The 11,199-nt window shown below is 55.4% G+C and overlaps 1 protein-coding gene across 2 annotated transcripts in view; it reads right to left on the bottom strand.

The window, feature by feature from the left end:
* The window catches only part of ATF7 (activating transcription factor 7), a 49,495-nt gene that overhangs the window by 10,088 nt on the left and 28,208 nt on the right, over positions 1-11,199 (bottom strand). The window contains exons 2-6 of one of the 2 annotated variants that reach the window (XM_009881660.1): positions 11,007-11,103; positions 7,663-7,800; positions 4,768-4,892; positions 3,751-3,908; positions 1,061-1,160 (exon numbers count right to left, since the gene is read on the bottom strand). In XM_009881660.1, the coding sequence (XP_009879962.1) occupies positions 1,061-1,160; positions 3,751-3,908; positions 4,768-4,892; positions 7,663-7,800; positions 11,007-11,103 (618 nt within the window). The remainder of the gene's footprint in view (positions 1-1,060; positions 1,161-3,750; positions 3,909-4,767; positions 4,893-7,662; positions 7,801-11,006; positions 11,104-11,199) is intronic. The other variant, XM_009881661.1, reaches the window with a different exon arrangement.

The following is an 11,199-nucleotide window of genomic DNA, read 5'->3' as shown; positions in this document are numbered from 1 at the left end:
CCCCCCCAGCCCTGCCAGCCCAGTGCTGAGGACGGGGAGGAGGGCAGCCCCACAGCCTCCCTCCTTCCCATCCCTCCCGGAGGGCTTTTCCCCACCGGTACAGGATGGAGAGGGAAGGCAGGAGATCCCCTCTGGTTTTCTCTGCCCAGCAATGACGCAAAAAGCTGCCGCAACACCGAGGGGAAGTCACAGCATCCCCTCCTAAACACCGAGGGCTTTCTGCCTCACCAAAAAGGGGACAAAAACCCCCCAAATTTGCGCTTCCTCGCCGCTCAGGTACGCCGTTGCAAAGCACTACACACCCAAGTTGTGTTTCAAACCAGCGGGAAGGTGTGAGGATGTTTCCGTGCCCGCAGGCGACGCCAAGCTGCCGGCGCATCTGCCTACTTTGCCGTCAACACTCCCGTCACTGGAGGCAGAAGGTTTTGGCCATTACTCACTCCAAACCCAAAAGACGTGCCCAGCAGGACAGACGGGATTCACGCGGGCTGCCTGGTGGGGAGCCCAAGCCTTCGCAAGACGTACGAGCCACCCACCGGGCAAATCCGCTCGCGAGTTCCGCACGGCGGAAAAATTACTCCGCACGCCGGAAAAAAAAAAAAAAAAACAAAAAAAAAAAAAGACACAACCCACCAGGGCTGATATTCAAACAGCTCTTTAGCACGCTGGCGAGGTTAGGGCGGCTCTCCTGGCCTGCGAAGACCAACATGTTCTCTGCAAGCTCGAACGGTTTCAATTGAGGCACGCTGTTCCAAATGGAAGCAGCTAATCAGGGATCCTACAGTTCCCAGCCCGGGATCAATGGCATGAGCCATCTGTCCGGGCAAAGCTTTGTTTTTTTCCAGACTTATTGCCCTCTAGTGTGATCGACACGTTATTACTACCTTGCCAAAGCTGGGCCCCCTCCTCCTCCTCCTCCTCCTCTTCCAGTCGTATCTCGCACAGAGGGGGAGGTATATTTTAATTTTGACAAAATGGAAGTGTACCGCCTGTATTTGGCAAGGGAAAAACATCGTCCCCGTCCTCCGCCACGCGGAGCCGCGTCGGAAGTTTGTCTCACCGATATAACAGAAGGCATCTGTACGGGAGGGCCTGGGAGGACCGGCATGGTCTGTCCGTTCGCAAGCTGCACCACGAGCGGAAGGGAACCTGTGGGAGACCTGGAGAGACAACAATTCAAGTTCTCGTGGAGCCCCGTGAGCTTCAAGGGCAGAAGCGCAAATTAAACCCTGCTTAGCGGATTTGGGCTCGTTTTCCCCTTTCTGAACGGGGCGTTCTGCACGGGCGGGTGCAAAGCTCAGCTGAGCACGCGTGGGCTCCCGCAGCCGCACCGGCCAACGTCACGCCGAGGCGACCCAGGCTGCCGAGGTGAGCCAGGCTGCCGTTCGCTCCGTGACAATGTGCCCTGGATAACCCCTGGGCGTACGCCGGTCGGCCAAAAAGACACGACGGCCATCTGAACAGACAGAAAAGCGCATCCAGGGGCTGCTGCAGCTCCGGAAGCGTCCTCCCGGGCTGAGCGTGGCACGGGGCAGACGGGGGGCCGCGGGCAGATGCTCCTGCCCACGTCTGAGCCCGTGAGCCACCTCTGCCGAGCTCCCAGGAGAAGGGTCGGAAGGATTTAGCTTTCCATTAACAAGCGCTTCCGACTCTTTACTCCGGAGAAAAGCTGCTAAACGTGGAGTCGACGCAGGGCTGGCTCGTGTCCGCCCAGACAACGGCGCTGGGAGACGGGAACGGCCCCGCTCGCCGCAGGCTGGGGGAGGAGGCGACCGCGCCGCAGCCTGTATTGTGACAAATTAAAAATACCAAGAACTTTTTCCGTCGCAGATCAGTTTGCGGCGAAAGGCGGCGTTTCTGCGTGCGGTGACAAACAGGCACAACTCTGCCTCCATCTCGGAGTGTCACAAACCCCACCGTGCTCCGGCCCCGACCCTCCGGACTCAGCCTTAGTAGGAGAGCGGAGGAAAAGCCGGAGCTGATCTGCTCCTGCTGATGGGGAGAGGAAGAAAACCATCCCCACCAGCAAGGGCTGAGCTCCAGCTCCTCCTCAGCTCACAACAGCGCAGGAGGGAGCCGAGTGGAGGCAGAGATGAGCCGGGAAGAGAAGATGAGCTGGGAAGAGAAGATGAGCCGGGAAGAGAAGATGAGCCGGGAAGAGCAGAGCTGTCGGGGGCCTGACTTTGGGGAAGGGAGAAAAAAACCAAAACCATTCGCTGTTGCCTCTGTTGTCCCAATTCTGTGTTCTCTGCCGAGCCCGGGGAAGGGGACGGAGGAGGTTGGGCTGCCGGGGATCCGCGGAGGAAGCCGCGCTGGGCACGGAGTAACGGCAGGGTGGGGAGAAGCAGGGGACGCGGGTCAGAGAAGGGGGGAGTTCATCGCGCCAATAAGTCAGGCTGGAATTTTTAAGGCTGCCTGGGGAACGCGAAGGCTCGACTCTCAGTCATTTCTATTGGGCATCCCAAATCCTCCGGGCTGCTTTGAAAATCCCAGCCTAACAAGCCGAGTTACAGGGAGGTCACAGCCTCCCCTCCATCTCTGTCACGTTGACAACCCCACCACCTCCGCCCTGGTCCTAACGAACAGACCCTCGTTAAAGCTGCAGCCCCACCTCGCCGTAGACCGTCTTCAACTCTCACGCCCTGGAAGGGATCTACCCCCGTGGGCTGCAAAGGGCACATAAAATCAGATTAAAGCTGAGTTTACTCCAGTTCCGATTTTTTCCTGCCTCGAAGCACGAGGGGAGTAGGTTCCGAACAGCCCCGCGAGGGGTTACAGAAGGAATATAATGCCCTTTCAAAACCTCAGGACAATCACTTAACCCCTTAATGCCTCCAGACAGGATTTAAAACTTTCCGTCAGGAAGGTTGGATTGATGGTGCCAGAGGGTCAAAGCAAAAAACACACACAAAAATATGAACTGACAGCCGCCAAAAAAAAAAAAAAAAGAAAAAGAAAAAATAATAACGGGCTGCTTAATGTAAGGAGCCGGCCTCAAGCAAGGGTAATTAGAAAGAGGCGAGGAGCACAGCAAAAAAGCAGCATCCTGACCCCAAAGAATAGAAGCGGGGCTAACTCTGCGTCTCCTGAGGGCTCATTGTAATGTGTTTCCTGCATCCTTCAGGCTCCTTCCTTTTATGTGCGGGGCAGGAGCTACCTACCAGCGTGGCTCATAATCTCCGGAGCCCGCGATCCAGATTGTTAAAGGGATAAAAAAGGAGGAGGTCATTAGATGTGCTGAAACAAACAGCTCCCGAGGCAGGAGCTGACCATGAAGGAGGCCAGCAGGTTGCAGAAGAGGTTACACTTCGGAGGCAGCAGCTGTCTGAGAAAATCCCACAGCCATTAAAGATCCAGACGATTTCCTACCGCCGGTTCAGCCGAGCTCTCTCCGCCGCATCAGGCTGCAAAAGCGACTCGGGAGTCCCCAGTCGGGCCACGCTCCCATCGTAGACAGCGAGTGTCGTGTCAACGTGTTTGGGGATTGGGTTTAATTTCTCCCCGCGGTGAGTTTTGCCTCGTTTCGTTACACCAGGACAATTAGTTCCCGCTTTCTGCACTTACACTCCATTCTGCTTTCGCAGACAAGCGCGGCAACGAGGCCCTTATGCCCAAGCAGCCACAGCGGGGATGGCGGCACCTCAGTCGTTCCGACAATCAAGGAACTTATTTAGGTACCTAATTACTGCCCAGGAAGCCTGACGGTACGGGAGAAAAACCTCGGCGTGCGTGTCCCTCCTCCGTACTTACCCAAGCTGTCTGTTGGAGGGGGGAGCCTGGGTGATGACCGAGGTCGGGGACGGCAGCGTAGGGTGCAGCGGGTCGTAACCCAAGTGTAGGGGCAGCGAGCCCGGACGCACGATGGTCGGAGTAGGCGTAGAAATGATGACAGGTTTGGAGGCGATCTCCTGGAGAAGATCAACAGTCAAAAAGGAGATAGGCCGTTACTTATTAGCTTAATAATTTTGCACTCCGAGGGCGGTGAGGCACTGGAAGAGGTTGGCCAGAGAAGGTTGGCTGTGGCTGCCCCATCCCTGGAGGTGTTCGAGGCCAGGCTGGACGGGGCTTGGAGCAACCTGGGCTGGTGGGAGGTGTTCCTGCCCAGGGCAGGGGTGGGGAAATGGATGATATTCAAGGTCCCTTCCAACCCAAACCCTTCTGTGATTCTATAACCTGGCCGTCTCTTCCTTCTGAGGGCTTAAAAGCGATTTAGTGAGAATTGAGGCACCTTCAGTGCAGAAACTGAGGCACGGAGGGGAGCGACTCACCCAAAGCCACCCCGACCTGATGTCAGCGCAGGGAACGGGACACAGAAATTCACACTCTTGCCGCCTGCAGCAGCCCCGGGGAACTCATCCCCCTCTCCCAATTACCGCTCCAGCCCCAGCTAACGTCTCCGGAGCGGGACGTTATTCAGACGGAGACTGTGTCACCCGGACTAAGCCGCTCTGGATGGCCAGGCAGCCCCGCCGGCGCAGAGGGAGCCGGTTTCGGAGAAGACGTGTTACTTGTTTGGCACTTTCGCCCCACCGGAAAAGCATCCCCAGGGCGGAGAGGAAAGTTTTCTGCATCGGCCAAACCCAGGTGGAGACTTAAGGGCGGCAGACGTGTATTTTAGCGATCACACTTCTCTTTTTCTTTCTAAAATGAGGGGAACCTCACGAGCCCGCATCAGGCTTTGGCACCCAAGCGGAGAAAAAAACTCGTCCTCATCCGGAGAAGGTGACACCACCGCCTCCTCCGCTTGACACGGTCGGGGAGACGTACCTTCTCCTTGTTCTGCGGCGACCGCGGGTTCGACGCGGGGCTGTCTGGCGGAGAAGAATCCACCTCCACCGGTTCTTCCTCCTTTATCTTAACGTCCGGGGTGGAGGGCAGAGACATGTCCAGGGCTCCGGCACTCTACAGGAAAACCAGTCACGGATTGAAAGGACAATTAGCTCATATTGTTTGTGAAACATTCGGCTGCTCCCAGAGGAAGAGCTACAGCTCTGAGCTCTTGCCAAATTATTATTATTTATTTGTACTGAAGTAGCATCTGGGAGCCCGAGGCGGAGAGCAGTGCCGTGTCGCGCCGGCCCCGGCCAAGCAGAGACGGGGGCCTACGAAAGACGGTCTCTGCCGCAGATGGCACCATTTTGTGGTTTCTCAGTAACACACACACACAATTCTTTCCACGGGTTAGCTTTTTTTGGGTCGTTTTTTTCATAAAAGGGCTCTGCGAAGGAGAACAGGTAACAAAGCCAAACGCCTGCGAGTTACAGAAGGCACTTTCATTCGCAGCAGAGCTGTAAAGCATTGTATAAATCAGCCTGAATTATTTTATTGCCCGATTATCAAAAGCAAACAAAGAGCCATGCAAGTTATTAAATATCTATGAGCGCCCCATTAAAATAAAACCCAACCATATGCCTGGCCCTGGCAGCTTGCCACCACCCCGGGTTTCCCGCAGCGCCACGTGCCCCGTTTTAACCAGTTAATGACTTTCTGGGGACGGGGAAAAGGACAGGGTGACAATAAGGGAGGGGGGGGACAGACGGACGGACTAAACCGAGCGGTCACCTCTCCCCTCTCCGGACCTGGAGGAAGAGAAAGACCCGGGAGAAGATGGCGTAGGCGAGGAGCGGGCAACGGAGCGAGACTCCGACTGCAGGGATGCTGCATTCAAACCGGGCTCCGACAGACCTCGCAAATCACCCGGTCCCTCCCTCCCTCCCTCCCTCCCTCTCTCTCTCCCTCCGTCCGTCTGTCCGGGGCAGGAGAAACTCGCCCTAAATCAGTCCTGACGGCTGTTTTGTCCAACCTGCTCTCCCTCCCCGCACAATCAATCCCAGCGCTTTCCTTCCCGTGCCCGACTGCCGACGGTTTGTCCCAGCATCCAGCCTAAACCTCCTCCTTTGCTGCAGTTTTTAAGTTCTCCCAAGGGAGGGAAAATTGCGGCAAGAGGGTAAATCCGGGCATCTGCGGATGCTCCGGAGCGGGGTGAGGCTCCAACGCCTCCGCTCTGCACCGATTTAGGCGGGGGCTTCGCTCTGCACCGATTTACGCGAGGGCTTTGCTCTGCACTGATTTACGCGGGGGCTTCACTCGCTGTCTGTGCGGTAACCGTCTACCTGCCCTCTTACGCAGAGACGTCGCAGTGGGAATCGCAAAGGAGAAGGGATTAACATGCAGGAAAGTTTCAAACCACTTAAAGTGCCTCCGGGGAAGCTCCCGCTGCGCCTCTGGTTTTAATTAACATGCTGGTGCGGAGACCACCCTGGGAACTGGAGGACAAAACAACACCAGCAGCAACGGGGCTGGATGGGGCCAAACGGTGAAAAAAAGCATCTCAGAAAGGCAGCGGGGCAGCTCCGGGCAGGTTGGGCGAGCGACGAGCCACGTGGGCCAGCGACTTTGCCCGCGCCGAGGTTTTCTAGGAGGGATAACGCTCGCCCTAACACCTGAAATCACACACGCACTCCCCCCAAGGGCATCACGCTGCCCCGTTCGCCCCGTTCTGCCGGTAGAAATAATTCCACTGCAGTCATCCTAAAGCCAAATAAATAAATAAATAAATAAAACCAGGGAAAATATCTGCGCGGCGGCTATTCGGGAGCACAGCCCAGGAGATGGGTGGTCTTCTATATAAAACGGTCGGCTAGACTGCGGGCTGCTCGACCGCAAAGGAAAAGCCACCTTCTCCCAGCGCTGGGGGTCCGGGCTGCGGAGAACAAAAGGCAGGGAGGGAATCGAGAGCATAAACCGCCACGCAGCCCTGCGGCATACCAATGAGAGAGATCAATTTATGCTTTAAAGAGCCCTGTTATTAGGAGAGCGGGTGAAAGACAGTTTTCAGTTTTAATTCTGAATTCCTCCGTTCCCCATCTCGGCGAAGATTTACGCGGCTCTGCTCCCGCAGTTTATTTCCGAGCAGCGCCGCTGACTGTGAGCGTATGTACGGACATATATCAATTTAGTAAATGTATGTGCCAGTCTAAGAGCCCAATACGCATCTGCTGCTCCTCAGATCCTGGAAAAGGGTGGGGAAGGGGGGGTTGGGAGGGGGGGAAATATTTTTAATTAGCTGCTATCCGACGAGATCCCGTCGTCCTTCAGACCCTCGCGCTCCTGAGGTTGGCAGGGGCAGCCTGAATCGATACCGCTTGCATACGAGGGAGCTCTTTGTTAGAAAAAGCCTCCTCCTCCCCTCTCTGTTTGCACGGACGGTGACACCATTCGAACGCCGAAGGCGCACGGCCCAGCTCGGTCCCCTCCCTGCGCTTCAAAGTCATCGCCGTTAAGGATTTTGATCCCCCGGGAGGCTCTGAGGGAGTTTTTTGCTCAGATCCTGAGCGCTTAAAGCATCCTGCTCTTTTCCTGCATCCCCTTCCCGTGGAGAGGCTTTTTGGGGCCTCCCCCCCCCCCCCCTTTCTTTTTATTTTTTTTCTTGAAGCGCAAAGCCAAAGGAATAACAAACCATTAAAATCCGCTCTCACCAGGCCTCGGGTTGCGGGACAGCCAGCCAAAGGCACCCGAGTTAAAAAAACAAACATCCCGTGTAAGGCAGCGTATTAAATCCCAGAGCACACTCAGTTCCCCTCTAACGTACCCCTCGCACCGCACCAGCACCGTCCCCCCCTCTGCCCCCCCAGTATGCGCCCGGCTCAGTTTTACGGCGACGGTGGCCTTTGCCTCTTGCCTTTTTCTCGTCATCCTCTGCGGCTTTCTTGAACTCGTGCTCAAAGGAGCTGGCCAGTTCATTGAAGAGTCCCACTTCTTCGCAGTTTTTCAAGAAGCGAGTCGGGGTCGGAGTCTGATCTGTTTGGGGGGGGGGTAACATCAAGCACCGGTCAGAGAGAGGTCACAAAATTCATTTTAACCACCTGAATCCTCTCCGAGGACCCCCGGCAGAGGCGGCCCCGCTGGTTTGGGAAAGCCTGGATGCTTTCCCGCTACGGCGCGCACCGTGTTTGCAAAGCGAGTGACAATTCAGAAAGGGGAAAACCCATTTCTTGTTGATTTTTGTTTCTGTTTTTAAAACAAAGAACCATCGCAGCGAGAGGCGTGCAGTGATTTCTGCGAAATTCCCCCTTTTGGGTCGCGTCTTGTCCCTTCCCACCCCAGGGGTTTTGCCCATCCCTATTGGAATTGCCGCCGCCAGGCAGGAAAATAGCGGGGTTTGATCTCCCCGAAACAGCAGATCTTTAAAATACGGCGCGACGAGAGGGGAAAGAGCCGCTCGGAGCAGCTCCAGCGCTGATGTGGAACAGAGCCGGGCAGAGCCGCTTCCCTCCCTGCGCCGGCTCCGTACGTTAACGTGCAGCGTAGGACAGACGGCTACGTGGGAGTGCTAATAATTACCACCGCTGTCCAAAGCAATCCCTCCGGGGACCCGTTTTCCACCGTATTAACACGTTGAGTCATGATCTCTCTGGCCATCGCCCAGGGCCGTAAAGCAGAAAGAAATCTCCCCGCTCCCGGCGCGCCTCGTTTTTCTGCGTGACGTTAGGTCAGGAGTCCAGGTACTAGCGGGAGCCCAGCACGAGCCCGCTACACCGAAAGAATCCATCTGGCAGATCTACTTTTTTTTTTTTTTTTTGAGGCAGGAAGGGGGATCCCTGAGATAGTTTCACCTGACCTCCTGCGTCAGACGCGGGGCATTCGGCACGGACGCTCTCCGTGCCGGCGCAAGAGCTGCGCTGGAGATGGAGCGTCTACGGAAAACGTCCCGTTTCAATTTCAAGCGACTCCGGCGATGACTTCGCCTCGCTGTCGCAGAACCACGCTTTATTTCCGGGCTGACTTTAAACCCCATCGGGTTTTTTGTTAATAAAGCAAAGGCCTCCTCCGAGCGCACTTCGGTTCCCCCCCAAATCTCTCTTCATTAAACCAAGGAACTTTGTCAACTAAAGATCTCAGCAGGAGGCTGTTTTTCCAGCGCTTTTACGGCTCTCGGGGCTCTTTTCAGACCATTCCCCATTTAGCCATGTCCTTCCGAGCTGCACACGTCAGCCCGGGGCCCGAATCCCACCGGTGCCACGAAGCGAAGCCATTTTAACCTCTCTCGTCCTATCTTTTGCCCCAGTTCGTACCTCCAGGAATTGCAGCGGCTCTTGCACCCACGGCATCACCCCAGAAGCACACGTCCCCATTTAAACACGTCTCGCTGCCACCAGCGATAACCGGCAGAGAGAGAACAATTCTTTACGGCTCTCTTTAAGCTTAACCACGGAGTTACGGCAAAAGACGTAGGCGGAATCCTCATTAACACGGGGGCTGCTGCCCTGGGCTCGGCACAAAGGCGAGACGGAGGGAAGAGAACGAAGAAAAAAGCCAGAGACAAAATGGTGGCTTAAAAAAAAAATTAAAAATAAAGGATATTAGGAACGTCGGGCAATAACACCTCAGATCTCACCGCTCAAAGCCGCTTTACAGCCCTCGCAAAGCCGCCAGCAGCTCTATCTGCCGTCAGGATCGCAGCCAGGGAAAGCCTGTCTTGAACAAACTGGTCTTGCACTGCCCACAGCTACAAAAATTTGGGGGTTTTGGGTTGGGTTTTTTTTTTTTTTCCCCCACTTTGTGGCTCACCCCGCAGCAGCCCACCGAGCATCAGGCCAGAGGAGGCGGGAGAGGGGGTCAGACCCACCCTGGCCGCTGCTCCTGGTGCTCGGACCGACGCGTTTCACCCCAACCAGGGGCTTTACCGGTGAGAATTTGCGCAAAGGAGGAACACACACCTCTGGGAGCAGCAGAGATGAGGACTTTCCACGTTTCACCCCTGTTCCAGCAGGTGGGACTTCAGCTGCGGACAGGACCGTACCCCATTTCTCCATGTGTGTGTGTCCCCCCATCCCCACCCGGCCAATTAACACGGGGTTTATCACGCCAAAGCGAACCCTCCCGCTGCGCCCCCCGTTTAGAAAGGGGGTGAACCGAAGGGGAAGTAAAAAAAAAAACCAAAAAAAGCCAACAACCTTTGGGAAACTCCAGTTTTTGTTCAGCCCCTGCCCCGAATTCTCTGCCGTCGACTCCCTTTAGCCCGATCCCACTCGAAATGAGTTCTCCCCCCGGGAGCCCGTTTCATCTCTGCGCGTCCGTCCGTCCTCCCCCCCTCCCGGGGAGAGCTTTCTGCCCTCCCGGCAAAGGCTGCGGGAGCTCTCTCACAGCCCTACCCACAGCTCCTAATTAACCTCAAGGCTTTAAGAACCCAACCGAATTGCTATTTCCTACGGCGACGCCGAATTCGGGCCGGAGATGAACCCGGGGAAAGAGCGCCGGACGCTTCCTTTCCCCTTACGCCCCCTCCGGGCTTCAGAAAACATTCCCTCCCCTTTTCTTATTCTTTTTATCCAGTGGGAACACAAACCTCACACCCTTTTAAGAACGAAAGGGGATGGCCGAGGCGGTGGTTGTAACCGGCCACGATCTGCTGCCAGACACCGATACACGTGGGGTTGGTTGTTGGGTTTTTTTTCCTCTTTTTTCCCCCCCCAAATCTTATAAAGACTGCATTGACCGCGCGCCGCCGGAGCGCCTCGTTTGGGGCTCTGTTACCGTACTCTCGGCAGTAGCCACTGCCCACGACGGCGGTTTAATTTATTAACTGCTGGCCTAAAAGCCGGGGAAAATTGACACCCAGGCCGAGGAGAGGAAGCGGGGTTTGTCAGATCCCCTTCATCGTCCTCAAAGCGCAGGCAGAAAGGCAAAAAGCCCTTTTGCCCATAAATCTTCTAGTCTTAATAAAAAGGGTGAGAGCTAAACCACTGCCCACCCCACCCCACCCCCCAAAAAAAAAAAAAACCCCACAAAACCTGATACTCTCATAAAAAAAAAGAGAAAAAAAAAAAAAAAGAAACTTGGAAGCCTCTGGCTTTCCTTTCCTCCTGATTAAATGCAGATCACAAGAGGTTTTTATGGGAGGTAGAGACGTTTTTCAGTGCATCTGGTCCCTGGTATTAATCTTGCAGTCGTGCTATATTAATGTGCGCCGTTTTCCGAGCTGGCCTGGATTGAACGCCACATACCTGCGATGATGACTGAGTCGGTTCGAGCGGGGCCGAATTTCAATGTCATCTCATGCTTGTGTTTATGAACCGCCAGGTGGTCCTCGTTTGTAAACCTCTGAAATGAAACAATTTAGAAAACGGTGAATAAATGCATTTTGTGTTTTACGGGGACATCCTGCAGCAGGGTTGGGGTTGGTTGTTTGGTTTTTTT

This window comes from Charadrius vociferus, unplaced genomic scaffold (assembly GCF_000708025.1).
Source record: "Charadrius vociferus isolate BGI_N301 unplaced genomic scaffold, ASM70802v2 scaffold2403, whole genome shotgun sequence".
Lineage (NCBI taxonomy): Eukaryota > Metazoa > Chordata > Aves > Charadriiformes > Charadriidae > Charadrius > Charadrius vociferus.
This window is presented reverse-complemented; position numbering and strand designations above follow the sequence as displayed.